The 24,405-nt window shown below is 35.0% G+C and overlaps 1 protein-coding gene across 1 annotated transcript in view; it reads right to left on the bottom strand.

The window, feature by feature from the left end:
• Nucleotides 1–24,405, bottom strand: part of DYNC2H1 (dynein cytoplasmic 2 heavy chain 1) — a 339,886-nt gene that overhangs the window by 124,153 nt on the left and 191,328 nt on the right. The window contains exons 76-79 of the mRNA XM_058289227.2: nt 10,661–10,821; nt 7,326–7,451; nt 4,487–4,597; nt 1,777–1,932 (exon numbers count right to left, since the gene is read on the bottom strand). Coding sequence (XP_058145210.1) covers nt 1,777–1,932; nt 4,487–4,597; nt 7,326–7,451; nt 10,661–10,821 — 554 coding nt within the window. The remainder of the gene's footprint in view (nt 1–1,776; nt 1,933–4,486; nt 4,598–7,325; nt 7,452–10,660; nt 10,822–24,405) is intronic.

Below are 24,405 nucleotides of genomic sequence, written 5' to 3'. Positions count from 1 at the left end.
CTAACCTAGAAGGTAGGAGAGGGCTGTCCTGATGGGGAGTGGGTGGAATGGGTACAAAGACAAAAGTAGGTGGATTTGAGTGCTAGTGAGGAGAAAAAAACTGACAGAATTTTTGCATTGGATCACAAAAATGGATGAAGATACCAAAAAGAGAGGTATTATGAAAGACTACTAAGCTTCTGGCTTACTCAAACAATTGGTAGTATCATCCACTGATAAGAGGAACAAAGAAAGAATGCAAAGTTTGGGAAGGAATATCTCAAGATCATTACACACAAACACTCAACAAAACCTTACTGAGGGCCTGCTGTGTACCTGTTTTGCTCATTAAGAATCTAACAGTGAACAAAAGGGACACTTGAACCAAGAGATCTGGATTTTCAGGAAATTTCAAGACATTCAATGAGAGAGGTCAAATATGTAGACGTACAAATCTAAAACTTAAGAGAATTGGTCTGAACTAGATGTATAAAATTGTGTCACTAGCATTTGGATAATGATTAAAATAAAGAATATTATGGACATTGTGAAAACAAAAGAGATTTAAACTTCACTTACTAAGTTTTAATATACCTAAGAATTAAAGACCTGTAAGGAATTCATATTCAACGACTGTTACAAAATCCTTAAAATATTTTAACTATGTTTTACCATTTAAAATAAATATTTTATTAAAAGCATTTCTTATATCACTCTACTAGATCTCATTTATAAAGAGAAATGTTTAGTTTTAAAAAGGATTTTAATACCTTAAAGATTAACCAATATTTATAAAAGCCTCAAATTAGAAAACTTGCTATCAATATTACTTAATACTAGCAATCTACAACTGATAGTCATCTAAATATCTAATTCGTATCAGTAGATACAAATTCTAAAATGATAAAAACTGTGCTCCATGCAACATAGTTACTGAAAATTTTAAAGGTAAGCTTGTTAATTGGGTCATATTTTCTATAGAAACAATGTTGTACATTTTGGAGGAATTGCCTAGATAGCCAAACAAATCCTGTTCAGTCCACCTAAACATCCAGGCACTATGTTAAGTGCTAAAGATACAAAGATGAATGAGATGAAGCCCTGTTGTTGTCAAGCTGCTCACAATCTAGTAGGAACAACACATATAAAACAAGCAAAACTGGCCTTATGGGGTAATAAGTGCAGTATTAGACATAGGTACAACATACTTGTTGTAAAATAGAGAAATTAAGTTAATCCTGCAACTAAGTATTATAGCACTGTAATGAAATATAGTAAAAGTGATGGAGCTTGGAAGAAATGGTGAAGAGAAGTGCACAGATTTGAACTGCATTCTGGAAGCAGAATAGACAGTATTTGGTGATGAATTGGGCAGGGAAACAATGAAAAAAGAATATATCAAGAACAACTCCAGGGTTTCTAGTTTGAGGAATTAGGTGGATGGTGACGCTGTTTCCTAAGAAGGCAAATCTAAAAGGAAAACAAGTATGGGGAATTCACTTTTTGAAGTTTGAGATATCTGTGAGATGTAACCATAAAATGATACCTTACACTTTTACTTATTGAGGGCTTACTATGGGTCACACATCGTTCTAAATATTTTAACTCAAGGAAATGTCAAGTAGCTAGCAACATATAGTATGGAAATTTAGCAGAAAAGACTGGGTAGGAGACATAAATATATGAGTCATAAACCAAATTATGAAATAATCCTAGCTATTTTTACTAAATTGTAAAAATATTTTAATATAAAAATGTGTAGAACTTAGTATATATCCAAGGTATGTTCTTACTTACCTGTGGAATATAATTTCTTCTTTCTTGACATGCAGCATGAAACCATGCAAAACTGAAGAGAGCATGAGCTCGATGTATATTATCTTTTTTGCTAATTTGCTCAGGTGTCCAAGATTCATAAGTTCGCATTAAATTCTTCTTCAAACCTGGAGGTGACTAAAGAAAAAAATTAAATATCCTATTAATTTTACAAATAAAATAATCAATTTTTAACCTTTGAGAGCTTATTTTCATGAAGAAAATTTTTCGCCATTTACCAAGTTTGACAAATTATTTTTTCATGTTACTTCTCAATGTACAAATATAAAACAAGCTTTAAAGTCCATATACGTTAGTTCATCCCAATTATAAATCCAAAATAAAATTTCAAATTAAAAAAATCTAGACAGTCAATAGTATTCAAAACAATCAAGTAAATTTTATGTAATCATGGAGGAGGATCTGAAACTGTAACAATATTTATAATACAGATATGAGACTGATTATTAAGGGCAGGTGCTCTTCAGTTTAGTGTGCCAGTTTTCCATCACGAGTTGCTATCTGAATTTCTATGAAGACTTCAACATACCATTTATATATAATGCCAATGAATCTTCCTAGAACACTGTGTCCCAGTGGGTATTACCTGACCCTACTAGGCACATAATTACAAATACGAAGCCAGGAACTGAAATTGCATATTGGACTAGCATGCCGCAAAAACGCTCATTCACATTCTCTGTCATTTGCATCACAGAATCTGTTTATATTTTTTAAATTATCATCAAAACTAGAAAGGACAATTTCAAGTTATTGGAGAAGGAGCAAAATTAGCCCATTTCAAAAGAACATTTGAAAGAATGAATATAATCCAAGCCAACCCTTAAAAATCCCTGCTATAATAGAAATTCCTTTTGAAAATGTTTTATTTCATTTTAAAAAAGTATTTTTCATTTAAAATAAAAAGAAAAACCTCATTGAAGCATTAAGGAACATATTCAAATTTATATTTTAAAGTGAAAACTTACTATAAAAGTTTATGAAAGATTTATAAAATAATTATCATAGAATAGGCCAAATACTCTGAGTCCTATTCATTAAAACTTGACATTAATAGCAAACTGAACAACCACTGAGAATTTCTGAAGCACTAGGCTAAAGATTATGCAAATGAATACATCATATACAATTACAGAGAAAATATATGCACTATTTGGAAAATAACAAAAATACATTACATGCCAAAATTAGGAGATGTGGCGAGAGATATGCACAACTGCAAATTCAGATTTAAAATAATTGCAATGTTAATGCAAGTATAAAACAATTAAGCAGTCAACTTAAGAAAAAAAGGAATAAAAACAAATAAAAATCTGAGGAAAGCACAGGAAGCAAAAATACAGAAAAAGCAGATAATACAGAGAACAGAATCATAATTAATTAAATTTTTTAAAGTTTTTAACTATGGCATCTGTTAGTAGTTAATAAAAATTTAAAAACTCTTACAACTAGTCAAAAAAAACAGAGGAAAAAACACCACAAAAATAGAGACAATATTTCTTATGATGATAATATGTTTGTATGTATACATGTGTGTATAAGTTTTTATCTCTATGTATCTATCATCTATAATTCTGAACATCTCAAAGATCTGCACTATTTCTTAGGATAGATAAAATTATCTACATTGATTCAAAAATTGGACATATAAATGACCAATAATTGAACCCAAACTGTAATCTTCCTAAAAATATCATCATATTACTTTCTAAATAATGCTTCTGGATAATTTCTTTAAAATATTCAAGGAACAGTTCCCCAGGTGAATAAACTCTTCATTTATTCAAATAATTACTAAGTTTCTCCTACATGCCAGGTATTATATATTAGATGCAAAAAGAAGCAAGAGAAAAAAAAGTCTTCGCTAAATCCAATTTTAGAATACAGTTTAGGAGAAGAGTAAATTGGGAGAGTGGCTAGAGAAAATTCTGGAATGGTTTTTTCTTACTGGGCGGTGCAACACCATTCATTCAATTAACCTATTCCCAAACATTAAATCATCTCTGCATTCCTGGATTAACCTTTATCTTTTCCTTCTAGCTTAAATGAGATTAAAACATTCAGATGAAAAATAAGATTAGTACTATTCATCTACAATAACAAGTAGCTACAAACATTTTTTCTTCAGAAGAAAGATTATAGAAAACAGGGAAGTTTCTGCAAATTGAGAGAAATTAACCAATTTTAAAAAGTTAGAATTCAGTTAGCTATTATTTTATTTATGATTTTGACAAGTCATATAATATTGTCACAAACATACAGTTCTGTATAGAGTAGGTTTAGGGGAGGATCTGCTTTGCTTTACATGTCAGAAGGACGTAAGGATAGATGGATGGATGGATGGATGGATGAATGGATGGATGGATAGATGGATGGATGGATGGATGGATGGATGGATGGATGGAAGGAAGAAAGAAGGAGGGAGGAAGGTAGGAGGGAGGAAGAAACACTGAAAATCTTAACTATGTGAAAGACAAATGACATGAAATAAAATTTAAAGGAAAATTTAAATATATTTTTAAAAATCTCTTATGCTATCATTTATGTATATTATACCTGAGGACATTCTTGTCTGTTTTATACAACAGATGGTTGTTCACAGAGCTCTATACGGTATGAACAGCTAGATTACTGCACTCATACAACTAGTGAACTGAAATTTAAATCTTACCTCATAAGTTATCTTCAAACTTGACTGTAGTAAAATAGGAGTAAAGTTGGGATGAACTTCTGCAGTGAGCCAAAGACGAAAGGTATCTTTAGGATGAAGAGTATTCAATTCCTTGTTAACAAAAAACAAAAACAGAAACAAAAACTGCTTAAATACACACAACCACACAATTTCCATTTTATCAATCTATTATTAATAAACTAATTTTTCTTATTAAAACCTTTTCATGATATTCTGATGTATTTCCTGGTATTCTGATTATATTTCTTTTTAAGTTTCATCTTCTCTATTATAGAAAATAACCACTAGCTTAATGTAATGGGTAAGAGTGTGAACCTAGAGCCAGGCCAAGTGAGCTGAAATCCAAACTCTGCCAGTTATTTTCAGTGTCATCTTGGGCTCAATGACTTACACCATTGCTAAGCAAGGATAATATTAATGCCCACCTCATGGGATTGCTTAAAGGACTTGCACACAGCAAGTATGAAATAAGTATTAGTGACAATTGCTGTGAGTAAAGTACTATCTCAGAGCTCCATGTTCTAATAACTTCAATCCATGCTTCAGCAAGACTTGTATAATGATGCAATTCCCTTATTACAATTTTTAGTAGTATCCAATTGCCTATAATATAAATTCAAGACTTCACCATAAAAATTCATCTACTTATACAACATACACTGTATATTTTGGCCACTTATTTTACACCTCTGTGTCTTTACTCATCATTTTTCCTCTGCCTATGATTCTCTTTGCAACCTGACAAATTCTTAATCATCTGTCAAAATACAATTTACATGTTTCAAGAATATCTTCCCCAAATCTTTGCTACTACAATTCCAAGCAGAATTAAATACTCCATGGCATTTTATAAATACTCTTCTATAGTGTTCATCATACTATAGTATAGTTATTTTTTAATGTAGTCTGTGTCATCTAAACTAAGTTCCTTGAAAACAAGTATGAACTCTGTATTTAACTAGCACACTGAACAATTCTTAGCTTCTTTCTGTACTCAGTAAGAACCTGTTAGATTGAATGAAGAAATGAATGAGTGAATATATGACAAAGGAACTTTTAGTTCTAAAGGAGAGAGAAGTTTAAAAGTTATTTTTAAATATAATCCATAATCTCATGATTATGAATATCATGAGAAATGTAAAGAATTAATATGACCAAAAATGGCAACAACAACAAAAAGCTGTGCTTGTTTAAAATTATAAATTACAAAAAGTACTTATACATAATAGTAATTTTAAAATGTAAAGTTTATATAACATTTTTCCTTGGATAGCACATCTAAAAAAATTAAAATTAAAAGAAACAGTACATTGTGATATAGCTACATCCACAAGAAATTTGACTCTATACCCAAACAATTCATCTAAACTTTCCAAAATAAAATCAAAAAATTAATTTTCAAAAACCTATCCTACATGCTTTAAAAAAGTTAAACTAATATTTACATCCAAGGCAAGAACTGTAATTATATTTCAAATAGATCAATAATAATCAACTGTTTGGAACAGAAAGCAGACTTCAAGTAGTCACAGATCATCTTTCTATGTTATAAAATATACGATTCATCAGACATGAAATTTACATTTTTGCACATTAGAGATTTTTGCAGAAATCCTTATTAATGGAATTAATGAATATTCACATGTCCCTCAGCTCCAAAATCTAAATCTTTTGAATTAAAGTAATGAATCATCATGGTCCATCAATTCATTCATTCATTAACTTATTCATCAGATTTATTGATTACCTACTTTTTTAAAGGTGTTATAGCCACCAATTTATTAGGACTGCAGAAGTGTTCAATACCTAACAACTAGGCTGGAGTCTCCTCAATCCACTCTATTCTGTCCAGTTTTGTTCTGTGTATTATTCCTGCTCAATTAATAAATTACTTAATCACTAACTCCCCTCCTAAGGAACTCCTTTGGCTGTCTAAATCCCAGATTAAAAATCCAAACTCTTCCACATAGTTCTCAGAATATTCCATACTAAGTTAGGCCCTTTCTAGACATCTAACACTATTTTCCCACAATGCCCTGCAGAGCCCTTCCAGTGAAGTCAAGGACATCTCTGCTTCCTTGTACCAGGTATGCACATTCCAACCACTATGTCTCTATGTGTGTTGGTAGGATTAAACATGACATCATTTCTTTGACTACACTTAGCTAAATCCCAATTGGCCTTCAGGAAGATTTACTTATCCATGGAGTCATCTCTAATTACTCAAGACCATATTCCTCTCTCTTAAATGAGCATCAGACTTAAATCCAGGTTTGCATTTACAACTTATCCAGCAATTTCTTCTATCTACATGTTATGTTATTTTCTTCCTGGGACTATTTGAGTTAAATGAAATGATTATCTCAGTTTACATTCTAAGCTCCTTCGCACCTAGGAACTTCTGCAGTTTCCTCTAATTCTTCTACATATTTTCTTCCCATACAGATACACCAGAAGAAGGGCATAAAGAGGAAGTAATCATATCGATAGTTCTGAAATTCTTTAAAGCATCTCTTCATTTTTCCTCAAGAAAAATACTTGAAGCTTCCCTGTCAATCATGATAAATAATTTCTTGGTTTCCCTTAAATGCCGTTTTTTAAAAAGTGATTTTATAGACTTTCTATTAAAACGTCCTTCTTATTTTGCACAAATGTACATATTTAAGAAGAAAATACTTAGATTTAAAATCATTTCTCATCGAATATTAATTTTTAAAAATTAAGAAATAATATATGACATATAATAATACTGATGCTCTTGGAGTTCAGTGACCTGAATGTATTATATATTATTTCTACCACATTTATCTGAAGCTACCTTTTCCAGAACTGGCAGCCAAGATACCACAAGATGTAAATTCTTCATACAGAGCCATTCTCCATTGCGGGCACATTCTCTTAGCATTTGAATTGCTATATCAGCTTGACCTTGACCCATGGCAACCTGCAAAAACAAAAAGCAAAAAAAAAAATAAACCAAGGGTTCCCTAACATGTTGTCACATGTCATTATAAAAGATTCAAAATTATCCTGCTACATGTATTGAACTAACTCAATGACTATAATCAATTACTGTTATAGTTAATAAATGGCATCAGATTCTGCTGTCATTTCCTAGATTGTTCCAGTTTTGTCCATACATAAATGGCAGATTTTTAAAATACTTTTCCTACTTATTTAAAATGTGTATTATTATCACTATAGGTTTGCAAGTTATAGAGCAATATAATTACTGAAGTCTTTTGTTCCTCATCCCACTATTTCCCATAATTCCTATCCTCTCAAACATCAACACTGACCCATTTTAGAAAGCTGCTGTTTATTATGTCATTGCAAGATTTAACATCAATACCAATTCCTTGAAATTTCCTTCTCTTTGGATTTCCCCCAAATTGCACATATTTGGCTCTCAAGCTACTGGTCTATTCTCTGTTAATTTTTTTGCCTCTTCTTCATGTAGCAAACCCTAATTATTGGTGGTTCTCAAAACTATCCTCAGTCCTCAGCTCCTTTATTGCTTCTAGGAGAGAAGAGGGGCTAAGGAACAGGTGAGAGGGGGACAGAATTGAGAGAGAACCCTGATTTTCATAAGAATTCCTTTCCAATTTTTCCAATCACTATAGTCCATCTGCACTTAGAACATTTCATAAAGTGGGACAGACATCTTTCTGAAACAGAAACATCCAAACATTGAAAATGTACAAGCACAAGTTGAATGAGCCTAGGTAATAAAATACTATACATGAGATTTCTATAATATTTGGATGCTTGGACTTAGATGACTACTTACCATATCAAGTCCAAACTTCTCCATATGTTCTGTGAAGAACAATTTATGTAATACTTATGTATCAGTATAGTGATACATGTATGTATATTACAATTTTTAACTATACGTATATTGGGAATGCTGACTTAAAAGTTTTTACTAGATACATGGCCAAAACAATTTGAAAAGCACTTAAAACCAGTGATTTATTTTTTCACCATGAGTACAATATGGTATTCTTTGTTTTTAATGTTTTTATAAGTACTGAATTTGATTTTGAAATTAGACTATAAAGTCTTTGAGAGCAGGACACATTGTTCATTGCCTACTAAGGCACATAAAGGATCAAGTAGTAAATATTACTATCCTGCTTTTTTTAAAAAAATTTTCAAATCTTACCTGGAATTAGGCAGTTAGGAGGAACAAAACAATACTGGTTGAATTATTTCAATTCACAACATTATTTTAAAAGGCAAAAAAAAAAACCAAAAAAAAACATGAACATACATACAACAGAATCAGGAAAATAAAGGTAAGTATTTTGCTGAACTGAAATTGTAGCTAAGACCACATGACTCAAAATTTTCAATAATGTGTAAATTGTGTGAAAACCTACTGAAAGTTCATGAAGCCTTAGCAGAAACAGCTACTAGAGGAAAGGAAAAATTATTTTTAAAAAGCAAAACAGGAAGTTTTCTAACATTGAAAATTAATTTTATTGCATTAAAAATGTATATTATTATCCTTAGTAGATATATTCAGTACAGCAACAAAAATTAAAAGCAATGAGAAAATTGTGAAAAAAGTCTGTCCAAATTTAAAGTTCATTGCATTAAACAAATTTTGCAAGTATAGTACAGACAACTCTGAAAGTTCTAGTAAAGCCTACTGTGAATACACAAAATGGAGGAGCAAACTTTTCTAAAAGTTTAGAATACGTTATAGTAAATTTATATTAAATTAATATTAAAGGCTGAAATGAGAAAGACATATAAACAATTTTTCATTTCCACTTGGGAAGATAAAAGAAACAGTTTCTAGGGTCTTTTGGTAAACATCTTACACACCTGTGTGTACACTGAAAGCACAAGGCTTTCGGAATGAAAAAAAATAATGTTCTGCTACTTTTTAATAATTATTCAAATCTAAAAAATAATCTCAAAACCTGTCTAATTGGCTTTAATATTAAGTTTTGAAGAAAAGCCAAACTAATACCAGGAATTAATCATCAATAAAAACATTGAAAGTTCAGATAACAGTTTTGTCTTGCTGCCACAGTATAACCTGTAGAAAAGGGCTCCCCTTTCTGAAGACATCTCACCAACAATTGAATACTGCCACAATCAGTAGGCTAAGCTAGTCTAACCATGCTCTGAGCGGCGCCCCCTAGAGTTAAGTGTTGGTCCTCCATGACTATGCCTATCTGCTTTTCTGCTATCTTCTATTTATATTGTTCCTCGTGAAATTTTTACTTTTCAATTTCTGGGTGCTATTAAATATTTATTTTTAAACTATTATTATTTATTTTCCCAATGAAAAACTTTATTTTCTTACATATAAAAAAATTGAGGGTAAATTAGTATATTAAAATTTCAAGTTTGTATGCAAACTAATTTGAAAAAAGGAGACAATTTGAACAAAAGTTCATAGATTTACCTTTGGAAAAACTTGGTATTTTATTAGGTAAATTTTACTCAAAAATATGTATTTCTTTCACATTAGCTTTTGCAGGTAAACTTTACTCCTGTAATTTATTGTAAAAAAATCCAAGAAAAAATTTAAAAGTTATACTTAAATGTAAGCAAATCTATCTGCTCTCTAGTGTTGCTATAACAGATTGCCACAGATTTGGTGGCTTAAAAAAAATAGTTACCTTATCAGACTTCTGGAGATCAGAAGAATCATTGATCTAAAATCAAGAAGTTGCCATTTAAAAATAAAGATTTACTACAAAGCTACATTCCTTCTGGAGACTTGAGGAGTGAACCCATTCTTTCCTTTGTTCCAGCTTCCAGAAGTTACCAATATCCTTTGCTCATGGCCCCTTCCACCATCTTCAAAGCCAGCAGCATAGCATCTTCTCTCCTCTCTGACCTCTGCTTTCATCCTCACACCTTCTTCCTTCACTCTGACCACCTGCCCCACTTTTATAAGGACCATTGTTATTATATTGGGCCCCATCAGATGATCCAGGATAATCTCCCTATTGCAAAATCCTTGATTTAATCACATCTGCAAAATCCTTTTTTCCACATAAGGTAGCATACTCACAGGCTCTGGAGATTAGGACGTGGACAGCCTAACACAGCAAATACGCCCTCAGGATCACATAGGGCAGAGAAAGCGTTAACAGTGGCAAAAACAGCAGGGCACTCCGTACTGACCTGGTGATAAGACTCTCCACTTCTTTCAGCATTAGCAAGTTCTTGAAGTTCTTGAGAAGGATCAGCACCCGGGGAAATAATTATCAAGATGGGTTCAATTTCCAGTGTCTCTTTGTACAAACGTTTAAGATTTAGAGGAAGTGGAGACAACTCTTTCAAACCTAAAGATATATTTTAAAAAGTAAAAATAAAAAGTCAATATGCATAGAAAATCTATTTAAAGTAATTATAAGACATATATAATAACTAGGGGAATTACAACCCCATACATATTAAAGTTTCTTCACTCTAAAGTCATTCACATACTAGTAACAGATGAAATTTACTGAATGCCTAGGATGCCAAGATTCTCCCAAATGCTTTACATATATGATATCATTTAATCACTACAAAAAAAAAAAAAACCCACAACTTTTGAGACTGGTACTAAGTACCACATTAACAGATGAAGAAACACAGTCAGCACTGTTGTCCCATTATGCAATTGTCTCCTACAAGAGAAGACAAAACCCAATCATGCATCTATACAGCTTTTCATTCATTAATTTATATAACTAAGAATTTTCAAAAGCAAGAATATTCCTAACACCAGTTGAAACTTACTCCAACAGGCACTTAAACTTGATGAATTGCTTCCAGAGAAATGCTTTATGAATTTTATTTTAAACTAAATTTAAATTGCTAACAATCATGCTGTTTTGAGACTTAAAAGGAAACGCTTTGGTATGTGATGTAATAAGAAACATTTCTGATTATTCATACATTCATCAATTTATCTATAAAGTCATTAAATATACTAAATCCATTATAAAATACTGATTAAATCAAAAATATCAAAAGCCTTAAAAATGTGCATAGGCTTTGTGCAATTTAAAGTCAAATGATTAACCTAAGAAAGAATTCAGGATTATGAGCACTGAAGCATGTCTAAGGATTTTCACTGGAACTGCTGATAAAAGCTAAAAAACAGGCAAAAGACGTCCTGAATGAGTAATTTCTGGGGGCCACGCAATATAACTGAAGTTACAAAAATGTTGAAATAAAACAAAATTTATTGAAAAAGCAGACTTCACAGTAGAATGTGCACCAGGATTCTATTTTAATGTATCTGTATCTATGGGCAAAAAAGGAATAAAAATGTTGATGATTATCTCTGGATGACAGAATTGCAGGTATTCTATTTATTCTTCTATATCATCTGATATTCCTCTAATTAATATGTAATTATATGGTGAAATATGTCAATATATAAAGATATTTTCAAAAAATGAATATTGACCAAAACATGTTTATTTAGAAAATGTCAACATAGAAACAGTCTAAACAAAGCTAAAATGCAGATTATCATTTCTTATTTTAATAAATATATACTATAAACTCCATGAAGGCAGGAGCCATATCTGTCTTGTTCACCATTTTATATCAAATCTAGAATAAATTCAGTAATAACATCTAATTTTAATGTTCCATTGAAGATAAATATTTTTTCATTAACTGATCTTATATAAAATATTTCTCAGTAAAATATACTGAAATATTATGGAATAGAGGAAAAATTTGTAAAAAGAAAAACCTTACCACTTAAGATAACATGGTGAATATCCTCAAAATTAAGGAATGAACAAACATAATGAGAGAATGCAACTATGGACTGAAGTAGACTTACTATTCTAGCAATGGAAGAACTTGTAACATTGATATAAAGACAGTGGTCCCCAGAGGTTCTGAGGGGAGGGAGAGGGAAGAATTGGTGCAACATGGGCATTTTGGGGACATTGGAATTGTCCTACTTGACACAGTAATGATGGATATAGGCCATTATACATTCTGTCAAAACTTATAAAATCGTGTGGGGTAAAGTGCAAATTATAATGTAAACTATAGACCATGGTTAGAAGCAATGTTTCAATACATATATAAAATATGGGGATTCCCACATACCCCACCCTCTCCTCCTCCCCCACTTTTCCCCATTAACAACATCCCTGTTTAGTGTGGCACATTTGTTACAAACACATATTGAAACATTGCCACTAACCAGGATTCCCGGTGCAAAGGGGGAGGTGAGAGAGGACTGAAGTATTGAGATAATCCACCTGCGTAGCTGGCTTTGAAGATAAGAAGGGGATGCCGCGAGCAAGAGTGAGAACGACACCAAGTGACAGAAAGAAAATGGGGTCCAACACCCTGCACCCACATAAATCTGAACTCTTCTAAGGACCTGAATAGGCCTGGCACTTTGCCAGAGCCTTCCAGTAAGTTCAGCTGGCCACATCTTGATTTCAGTTTTACAAGACTTGGAGCTAGAAACCAGGTGAACCCACTAGACTTCTGATTTACAGAACGGTGGAATAATAAATAGGTATCGGTTTAAACAGCTGAATTTGTGGTCATTTGTTATAGCCTCAATAGAAAATAAATACGCATTTCCTTATATCCCTCCTTTCCTTTTGGACACAAAATTCACAAGAAAAATTGATCTATGGGAGTAGGGTGCCTGGGATGGGAACAGATGGGTTGATGGCATGGATAAAAGAGGTAAAGGATTGTAAAATTTTAGAAAAATTGAACTTTTTGATGGAGAACCTTTGAAAAGTGTATTAGTCAGTCAAAAGGGTGCTGATGCAAAATACCAGAAATCTTTTGACTTTTATAAAGGGTATTTAGTTGGGGTAGAAGCTTACTGTCACCAGGTCATAAAGCATAAGTTACTTCCCTCACCAAAGTCTGTTGCCACGTGTTGGAGCAAGATGGCTGCCAATGTCTACAAGGGTTCAGGCTTCCTCTTCCTCTTAAGGCTCCATGGTCTCAGCTTCTTCCAATATCAGCTGTAGACTGGGACAAGTCTTGTCTCTCTCCCATGGCCTGTTTCTCTCTGGGTTCAGCTGCTCTGCTCTCTCCACAAAGCCAGCTGTAAACTATCAGGTGAATGACTTGACTCTCTTCCTGGGGCCTGCTGTGTCTAATGGGGCCTTCTCTCTTTCCTCACATATCTGCTTCTCTGCATATTTACTTCCCTGGGCTCCAGCATTAAAACTCCAACTAACTCCTCTCCTTGTTGTTTCCTCTGTGAATCCCCACTCATCAAAGGGGAGGGGATGCAACATCCTACCCATGTGGCCCAATCAAAGCTTTAATCACAATTTAATCAAGTAAAAGTGAAACTTCTGAGTTCCACCAGAGGAACAGACCCCTTCACAGACATAATCCAATATCTATTTTGGAATTCATAAATAATGCCAAACTGTTACAAAAGGTTTCTGATTTCTGTAGCTATTCTAGCACCTTTTAGGACCATACTTCTTTACAGTTCAGATACTTCAATATATATAATATCCTGCTCATAATAATTAATAAAAAGAAGTCAAGCAAATCAGAATTACAGAAGCCAGAATATGTGCATCTGGTAACTAATATTACTAAAAAGTAATGCAGTAGATTTTTGCCAGTACATAAGCATTCCTTTGTAGGATTATATTAAACTGGCATGCCTAAAAGTTTTGATTGGTCCACTAACTTAAATCTTCAAACTGAAACTACTTCAAGAGTACATCTTTATAAGTTGCCATTTTGAAGTTCACAGATTATAAAAAGGTTTCTTAAAACATAATAAAAATTTTTCCATATGAATGATGCAAGAGAAATCACTTTGAAATCAAATCTCCAAAATTTTATTGGAAAGAGATAACTGCTGTCACTCTCTAGCAATTTGAATTTTTCAAAATTATTCATACAATTAAAAACTCTAATTTTATTTCAAAACTGTATTAATAAAAATACTGGGCCATATACAAAGCCATTCAGCCATACACCAGAATTATATAGCTTTGACCTAGAAATAGTGTGATTTTAGAACTATATTAAACTTTCAAAGCATTTGGATATGTGAATATCATGAGGATATAGTTAGTGCAATTAAACTTTAAATGTCATTTAACAAGGAAACAAAATAGTACAGTAACAGAAGTATTCCAAAGAGTTGGTGGGAGAGGGTCAAGCAACAAGTCAATAGGAAAGGTTAAATGAAATGTGGTGCAAAGAACAGTTCTTTAAAAAATAAATGGGTGGGAAAATGAGAGACTCATGAACCTTGGAATATTATCTCATTTTACTTAAACATGCATTCTAGTTATAGGAATAAACAATAAGTATGTAAATGTACCAGAAATATAAGAGATAGCGATAAACATATAAGCAAGCCAGAAATATCAGATTGTGAGAAGGGTTATGTCAAGAACTCAAACAAGCTGATGTGTTGGCATGGATTAGATGACCTAGGAAGACCTCTCCGAGCATTTATGCTGAGATCAGAGAAATACAAAGGAGCCATCCATTAAAAAGAAGAGAGGAAAATATAGAGAAAACAGGTGGTGCAAAGGTCCTAAGGCAGTTCTGCCCTGTAAAGCACAGTGGGAAAGCAAGATGCGAAGAAATGAAGTCAGAGAAGTAGGCAGGGGCCAGGATGCCTTGGGCTTTGATGGCCAATATAAGGAATATGGATTTTATTACAAGCATTTTGAGAAGACATTGGAGAGTTCATGCAAGAAAGAGAGATAATTTGATTTAGGTTTTCTAAATAAAGAATGGATTGAAGAGGAAGCAAGAATGGAAGGAGAAACACCAATTTAGAAGATAGTCATTGACTTAACAAAAATTTATAGGGCCTATATGTTCCAGGAGATATTTAAGGCACTGGGGACACAACTATGAATAAAACAAAGTTTGTGCCCTCATGTGGCTGATATTCTAGAAGGGGGGACAAGCAATAAAAGAATGTGGCAGGGTACAAAATCCAACATGCAAAAATTGGTAGATTTTCTATATACCAATAATGAATAACCTGAAGAATAAATCAAGAAAAAAAATCCATTTACAATGGCAACTAAATGAGTCAAATATCAAGGAATAAATCTGACCAAGGATAAAGGACTTGTATGCAGAAAACTACAAAACATTGCTAAAATAAATTAAAGACAACCCAAATAAATGGAAAAACATTCTATGATCATGAACTAGAGGACTAAATATTGTTAAGATGTCAATTCTACCCAAAGTGATTTACAGATTCAACACAATCTCAAACAAAATTCCAACAACCTTCTTTGCAGAAATGAAAAAGCCAATCATAAAATTCATACAGAAGGGGAAGGGGCCCCAAATAGCCGAAGTTATCTCAAAAAAAGAACAAAGTTGGAGGACTCACACTTCCCAATACTAAAACTTATTACAAAGCTATAATTATCCAAACAGCATAGGATTGGCACAAGGACAGATTTAAGACCAATGGAGTTGAATTGGGAGTTCAGAAATCAGTCCTCATATTCATGGCCAACAGATTTTCAACAAGTCCATTCCATTGGGAAAGAATAGCCTCTTCAATAAATGGTTCTGGGAAAACTGGATCTCCATGTGTTGAAAGAAGGAAGGTAGAACCTACATCACACCATCTACAAATATCAACTCAAAATGGATCAAAGACCATAGTACAAGTTCTAAAACTATCAAACTCCTACAAGAAAACATAAGGAAGTATCATTAGCACCTTGTGTTAAGCAATGGTTTCTTAGACTTTATATCCAAAGCACAAGTAGCAAGAGAAAAAAAAAAGGTAAAGGGGACCTCATCAGAATTAGAAACTTTTGTGCATCAAAGGACTTTATCATGAAAGTAAAAACACTACATCAGGGGTATTCTGGGGAACATGGCAGAGTAGGAGCACCAGGACTCAGTCCTTCCACCAAAACAACTTTTAAAGAGGCAGGGACTGTTCGAAACAACTATTTTGAAACTCTGGAGGCCAGAATCCTGTACATCCAGGGAAGAAAGAGAAAAAGAGGCTGATAAATTACAGTAAAGAACAGTAAATTGCTCCCTCTGTGCAGTAGCTAGTAGTGTGCAGCCCCCACTCTTGTGGCAGGTCACTGTGGGGTCCAGTCCCTGGCTATCTTGCTGGTGACAGAAAAGGAGGTAAAAATCCTCTTCCCTAAGAAGAACAGGGGTGGGCATGGCTGATCACCGATCATGACTTTTGATTAGCAAATCTAGATCATTGGGTCCCACTCGGAGTGCAGCCATTGTTTCAACACTCCTCTGGTGGTGGCAGTGCAGGTTTACATTTATTTTTAATTTATTGAAATATATCATACACGAACATACATAAACAATAAGTGCATAATAGATGTGAACTTATCAAACAAACATATATAACATCTCACCCTACCACCAATAACTTGCATTGCTTTTAAACCTTTCTAACTAATGATTTTAAAGAGCATTGTTAAAATATTACTACTAAACAAAGTAGTTTTCCCCTAACCAATCCGATTATTATCTTTATATCATTTATATATGAACATATGTAAACAATTAAGTATATAGTAAAAGTTGTGAACTTACAAAGGAAACATGTATAACATCATATAGGGGTCCCATACATCAACCCTCCACCAATACCTTGCATTGTCATGAGACGTTCGTTACAAACTATGAAAGAATACTGTCAAAATCTTACTAAGAATTATAGTCCTTATCTTACATTTGGTGTTTTTCCCCCAACCACCCTATTATTATTTTTTAAATATATTTTTTATGACAGAAGTTGTAAACTTATTTTAAAAATCATGCATATGTGCAGAATTCCCAAACAACACCCTTCCATCAACACACCACTATGTGGTGTGTCATTTGCTACAGATAAAACAATATCATCTGAAGTTACCATGTCAATAGTGTACATTTGGCTTACATTTTCTATACTGCCTCAGTATCAACACAGTACATCTCTTGCATAGATGCAAGAATATTATATTATTACTACTAACCACAGTCCATAGGTCACTCCAGCTGTATTTTTCCCATGCTTCTCCACATTCCCATCACCCTGAAGTAGTGATACATATTTATTCTAGCTCACAAAGGACACTCTTGCGTCTGTACCATCAGCCACAACTCTCGTCCACCTCTTGGTTTACTGGGCTATCCAGTTCCTTGATTATTCTCAAGCATTCTGTCAACTGGTATTTGCATAACTAGACTACCATTTTCAGTTATATCCCCATTTATAAACGAGCTGTTACTATGTATTACCATCCACTCTATGCATTTCCACAATTTTACAGTAAAGCTGATTAAAACTTCTACATACATTAAACATCAGTAGTCCACTCAGTCCTTTTCTTATCTCCTTTAAGAATCCATCACCTACCACCAGGTCTTGGAGATACTTCCAATAATTTCTCCTAGAAGTTTTATGGTTCTTGCTTTTATTTTTAGTTTTTTGATCCATTTTGAGTTAACTTTTGGATAAGGTATGAGATAGGGGTCCTCTTTCCTTCTTTCAGCTATGGATGTCCAATTTTTTTCAGCACCATTTATTGAATGGATTGTTCTGCCCGAGCTGTGTGAGTTTAACAGGCTAGTCAAAAATCATTTGACCATACCTGTGAGGGTTTGTTTCTGAACCATAAATTTGGTTTCATTTGTCTGTTTTGTCTGTCTTTAGGCCAGTACCATGTTGTTTTTACCACTATAGGTAGGTATTATGATTTAAAGTCTGGAGATGAGGGTTCATTTTTCCTTTTTATGATGTTTCTGGCTATTCAGGACTCCTGACCCTTCCAAATAAATTTAATGATTGTGTTTTCAATTTTTTCTTTAATGCTGGTATTATTTTCATCAGGATTGTATTAAATCTGTATATCAGTTTGATAGAATTGACATCTTAATGATATTTAGTCTTCCAATCAATGAGCATGGAATGTTCTTCCAGTTATTTAGGGCTTTTTTGATTTAACATTGAGTTGCAGTTTTCGGAATACAAGTGCTTTACATCATTGGTTAAGTTTATTCCTGACTATTTGAGTTTTATGTCATATTTTATTTTTACCAATCTTTTGACATTTTTAGTTACTTTTATTGATATAATCTTCATTTCTAGACTTTCTTCCAGGCCCCTCTCTCCTGTCTTTTCTTTTCAGGCTCTAGCACACCCTTTAGTATTTCCTGAAAATCTGGTCTCTTGCTTAGATATTCTCTCAGTTTCTGTTTATCTGTGAATATTCTAATTTTGCCCTCATTTTTGAAAGATAGTCTTGCTGGAAATAAGATTCTTGGCTAGGAGTTTTTCTTTTATAGTATCTTCAATAATCAGACCACTGTCTTCTTGCCTCCATGGTTTCTGGTGAGAAATCAGCATTTAATCTTATTGGATATCCCTTATATGTTATGCATTGCTTTTCTCTTGCTGCTCTCAGAATTCTCTCTTTGTCTTTGGCCTTTGACATTATGATGAGTATGTGTCTTGGAGTTGGTCTATTCAGATTTTTTTGAATGGGAGTACGTTGTGTTTCTTGGACAGGGATATCTATGTCCTTCAATAGGGTTGGGAAATTGACTACCATTATTTCTTTAAATATTCCTTCTGCCCCTTTTCCCTTCTCTTCTTCTGGGACACCCATGACATGCAAGTTTGCACACTTTTTGCTGTAATTTAGTTCCCTGAGACCTTGCTCAATTTTTCCATTCTTTTCTTCATCTCTTCTTTTATATGTCAACTTTCAGGGGCCATTTCTTCAAGCTCACCAATCCTTTCTTCTGTCTCCTCAAATCTGCTATTATATGATGCCATGCTTTCTAAATTTCATTGCACCTTTCATTCCCATAAGATCTGCTATTTTTCTATGTATGCTTGCAAATTCTTCTTTGTGCTCATCCAATCTCTTCTTAATATCCTTAATCTCTTTAGCCATCTCATTGAATTTATTAAGGAGATTTGTTTGAACACCTAAAATTAGTTGTTCCAACTCCTTTATGTCATCTGGAGGCTTATCTTGTCCCTTTAACTGGGCCACAGCTTCCTGCTTCTTGGTGTGGATTGTAATTTTTTTGTTGGTGTCTTCACTTCTGGCTTACTAGAGTATTTATTCTGGGTGCACTTTTTCTCTTTCGTTAGGGCTTCCTGTCCTTTCTCCCTTGCTGGTTGTGTAGCAGGAGCCAAGCATGTAGTTGGTGCTGTAAGCTCGGAGGTTCAAGCTGCCCTCATTGCACCAGGGACCAATGATGCTTCTTTCAACTTTCTCCTTTGTCAGGGGTAGGGACAGTGTCACAGCTATGTGGAATAATCTACATGCAGGCCTAGACTGTAGCTGCCCAGAGAGACTGATGAAGCTTCACATCCCTTTCTCCCCTGCCTGGGGCAGGGATGGAGTTGCAAGTGTGGGCAGCAATCTATGCAGTGCAGGTCCAAGATGACTGCAACTGCCCTGGTAGAATTGATTTTTGATCTATGGCAGCCGAAGTTCCCCGCAGTTACCTGTATAGATTGGTGCAGGGCTCCTCAGCCTCATCCCTGCCAGAGGTGGGGCTGAAGCCTAGGTGGGCTGCAGGCTGATCTGCGTGAAAGAAATTGGTTCCTGCGGACACTGAGAGTTTCCGTCAGCCCGGCTTTCCCTCAGGTTGGGGGCAGAGGCAGAATGGTGGCTACTGACCTCTTTCTGACTTGGGCTGGTTCACACCCCAGCTGTTCCCAGGGTTATCTCTTAGCCAGCCAAGTCTACCAATCGGTAGCCGAAATCAGCAGCCAACCATCTCCTCCTCCCCTGTTTTTGGGAAATGGAGCTTCCAATTCCAGCCACTGAATAGCTCCTGGGGTGGATCATGCCGCCGGAGTAGGGTAGTCACCAGCCTCTGTGGCTTGGCCAATAATTTCCCAGAGAGGCTGGCACAGGTCCCTGCAGCTTCATCCCTGCTGGAGGTGGCACTGGGGCGTTGGCTAGACCTGCAATCTGACCTGGATGGAAAGAAGCTGGTCCCTACCAGCACCGGGATTCTCAGTTTGCCTTGCTTCCCCTTATGCCAGGTGCGGAGTTAAGATGGCGGCTCCCGGTCTCTTTCTACTTGGACAGACTCAAACTTTAGCTGTTCTCAGGATTATACTTTAGCCCACTGATGAGTAAATTCAGCTGAAGTTGGTGCCCAACTGTCTCTTCCTGCCCCATTTTTGGGAAGTGGAGCTTTCAATTCCAGCCGCTGAATGGCTCCTGAGGTGGCTTGTGCCTCCAGTGGAAGGTGGACCAGCCTCTGGGGCGTGGAGCCTCTACTTATGAGTCTTCTCTGCAGATTGGCAGTCTCATCCTTCCATTCCTTCAAGGATGTTGCAGGATGACCTTCTGGCCTCCTGGAGCCCCCAAACACGTGCTTCGGCTAGCTCCAGAGAGCCCTGGGTGTTTGCTAACTGCCCTGTAGCAGGAGCTGATTCTAGGAGCGTCTTAATCTACTGCCATCTTGCTGGTTCCCCCCGGTGCAGGTTTACAGACACTGCACTTACTCAGCACTGCAGGAAACAGTTAGCTGAAGGGCTGCATTTGCTGGGCAAGCCTGAAATGTTCAGCTTTGAGAAGCCTTTGGAAAGCTCTTGGCACCCTTCCTGATCCCCTCCCCAGGGCCCTTTGAAGCCAGTCTGTACCTCCTCCATGTGTCTCTGTCCCTTTTTGTCTAGAAGAGACTGACTTGACAAAGTCCTCTCCAGGGTTCTTCTCCTCCCAGAATTTTCCCTTCAGGTAAAAGCAGCTTGAGACTACTAAAGGAGTGTGAATAACTATAGAGGGGGACAGAATGGGCAAAGGCCTGTCCAGCTTCAAACACAAGGGAGAGGAGGATCAGCCACCTGGGAAACAGAGGGGAAAATCAAACTCTTGTAAACAGGGGAACTACAAAACAACCAACAAGCAAAAGATCCGAACAAGACAGCTGCCCAGAAAGACAGGGAAACACCTGCACACTGCATATACCTTGGGAAGTCCTTCCGAATAAGAGGGCTGAAACGCAAGAAAATCTGTCTTATCACCAGCTAGTTACAAAACCAAAAAACAGACATCTCAGGGAATAAAGAGTTAACATTTAAAATAATTAAAATGTACAATGTGCAACAAAAGAGGCCAAGACAAAGAAACAGGACATTATGGCCCATCCAAAGGAAGAGGATGAAGAAAATGAGAATGTGGAAATAACAAAGACTTTAAAAATATGATCTTAAAAATGCTCAAGGAGATGAAGGAAAATCAGAGAAAGAACAAAAAGATATCAGGAACTCATCTGAGCACACCTGCACTCCTGTCTCATATACTTTCACTTTAAATTCTCTTGCTGGTTTTAAAAAAAGGGGATATCAGGAACACAATTAATGAACAATATGAAAGTCTACATAAAGAGAAAGAAATTTTAAAAAAGAATTGAAAAGAATTGAAAAGAATTACTTCAGTTGAAGATGACACTAACTAAAATGAGAAATGCCCAGGAGGGTTTCAAGAGCAGATTGGACATAATAGAAAAAATAAAACAGTGAACTTGAGGAAAAGACACTTGAAAGGAATCAAACTGAAGAGCAAAAAGAGAAAAAAGGGTATTACAAATGAAAATAGCCTCAGGCAGCACCAACACGGGGACACCATCAAGAGCACAATATACGAGTTATGCAAGGACCAGAAGGAGAAGAAAGGGGCAGAAGAACTAGTCAAAGAATAATGACAGAGACCTTCCCAAACTTAGTAAAAGACTTGAATATGAATATCCAAGATTCACAGAGAACAACAAAAAGTATAAAAATGAAGGAAAATACACCCTGAATTTAAGGACCACACTATCACACTATCAACTGCAAAAGACAAGAAGAAAGTTTCTAAAAGCTGCCAGAGAAAAACAACATGTTACATACAAGGGAGTCCCAATAATACTGAATGTCCATTTCTCATAAAAAACCATGGAGGCAAGGAGGCAGCGGGTTGAAATACTTAAGAAGTACTGAAAGAAAACAATTGCCAGCTAAGAATTTTATATCTGGCAATATTCTTTGTCAAAAATGAAGGAGAGATTAAGACATTCTCAGATAAATGAAAACTGAGGGATTTCATCACCCCTAAATCTGTCCTACAAGCAATGCTAAAGAAATTTCATCAGTCTGAAAGGAAAGGACACAAAGCAGCATAAACAAATAAAAACCGGCAGTAAAGGTAACCATTTGGGTAAATATAAATATCACTGTATTATATTCTTTGGTATTTAACACCATTTCTTAATTCCTACAGGTGCTAAAATGCAAATGCATAAGAAGTAATGATAAATCTTTTTTAGGACATACAATGTACAAGATATAAGTGTAACAAGTCCAAAAAGACAGTGGATGGACAGAGGGGTATAAGAAAAGAATATACCACATGCTATTAAATTTAAATTAGAATCAAATCAAATATTATGGTTATATATTTAAAATGTTAAATTTTAACCCCATTGACCACAAGGAAAACACATGAAAAATATATCCAGATAGGAATGAGAAGGCACTCAATATGGTACAACACGATAAAAGAAAATAAAGTAAAAGTAGACATTAACAGAAGTGAGAGACAAAAAAAAAAGTATAAGACATACAAAGGACAAATAGTAAAATGGCAGAAGAAAGTCCTGTATTATCATTAGTGACTTTAAATGTAAATGGATTAAACTTTCTAGTCAAAAGGCAGACAATGACAGAATGGATAAAAAAGCATGACCCAGTTACAGGCTGTTTGCAAGAGAACTCACCTTAAATTCAAATATTCCAGTAGCTTGAGCATGAAAGTATGGACAAAATATATACGATGCAAGTAGTATCCAAAAGAGAGCTGGGGTGGTTATACTAATATCAGATAAAACAGATTTTAAGTCAAAAAGAGTTATGAGGAAGAAATATGGTCATTATATACCAATAAAGGCGATAATTCAACAGGAAGATGTAGCAATTATAAATATATATGAACCTAACAGTAGATCCCCAAAGTAAATGAAGAAAATACTGATACATTTGAAGGGAGAAATGGATGGTTCTATATTAATAATAGGAGACTTTAACACACACTTATTAATAGAAAGAACATGTAGTCAACAGATCAATAAAGAAGTGCAGAACTTGAATGATATACTAAACCAAAGAGACCTAGCAGACATATATAGAACACTGTACACAACAAAAACAGAATTCACATTCTTCTTAAGCGCACATGGATCATTCTCCAGTATAGATTTATGTTGGATAATGCAAGTCTCCATAAATTAAAAAAACACTGAATTTCGAGAATGTATCTTCTCTGACCATAAAAAAAAAGAAGCTAGAAATGAATAACAGAGGGAGAAATGGAAAATTCACAAATACATGAATATTAAACAACATACTCTTAAACAACAAATGGGTTAAGGAAGAAATAAAAAATCAGAATTAGAAAATATTTTGAGGGAAACGGACTTGGCCCAGTGGTTAGGGCATCCGTCAACTACATGGGAGGTCCGCGGTTCAAACCCCGGGCCTCCTTGACCCGTGTGGAGCTGGCCCATGCATAGTGCTGATACGCGCAAGGAGTGCCGTGCCACGCAGGGGTGTCCCCCGCATAGGGGAGCCCCACGTGCAAGGAGTGTGCCCCGTAAGGAGAGCGGCCCAGCGCAAAAGAAAGTGCAGCCTGCCCAGGAATGGCACTGCACACACGGAGAGCTGACACAACAAGATGACGCAACAAAAAGAGGCACAGATTCCCAGTGCCACTGACAACAACAGAAGCAGACAAAGAAACAAGACGCAGCAAATAGACACAGAGAACCAACAACCAGGGTGGGGGGTGGGAAGAGAAATAAATAAATAAATAAATCTTTAAAAAAAAAGAAAATATTTTGAGGCAAAAGAAAATGAAAATATATCATACCAAAACTTATGGAATGTAGTG

This window comes from Dasypus novemcinctus, chromosome 27 (genome assembly GCF_030445035.2).
Source record: "Dasypus novemcinctus isolate mDasNov1 chromosome 27, mDasNov1.1.hap2, whole genome shotgun sequence".
Taxonomy (NCBI): Eukaryota; Metazoa; Chordata; class Mammalia; order Cingulata; family Dasypodidae; genus Dasypus; species Dasypus novemcinctus.
The sequence above is the reverse complement of the archived record's forward strand: the minus strand, read 5'-3'. Positions and strand labels throughout refer to the sequence as shown.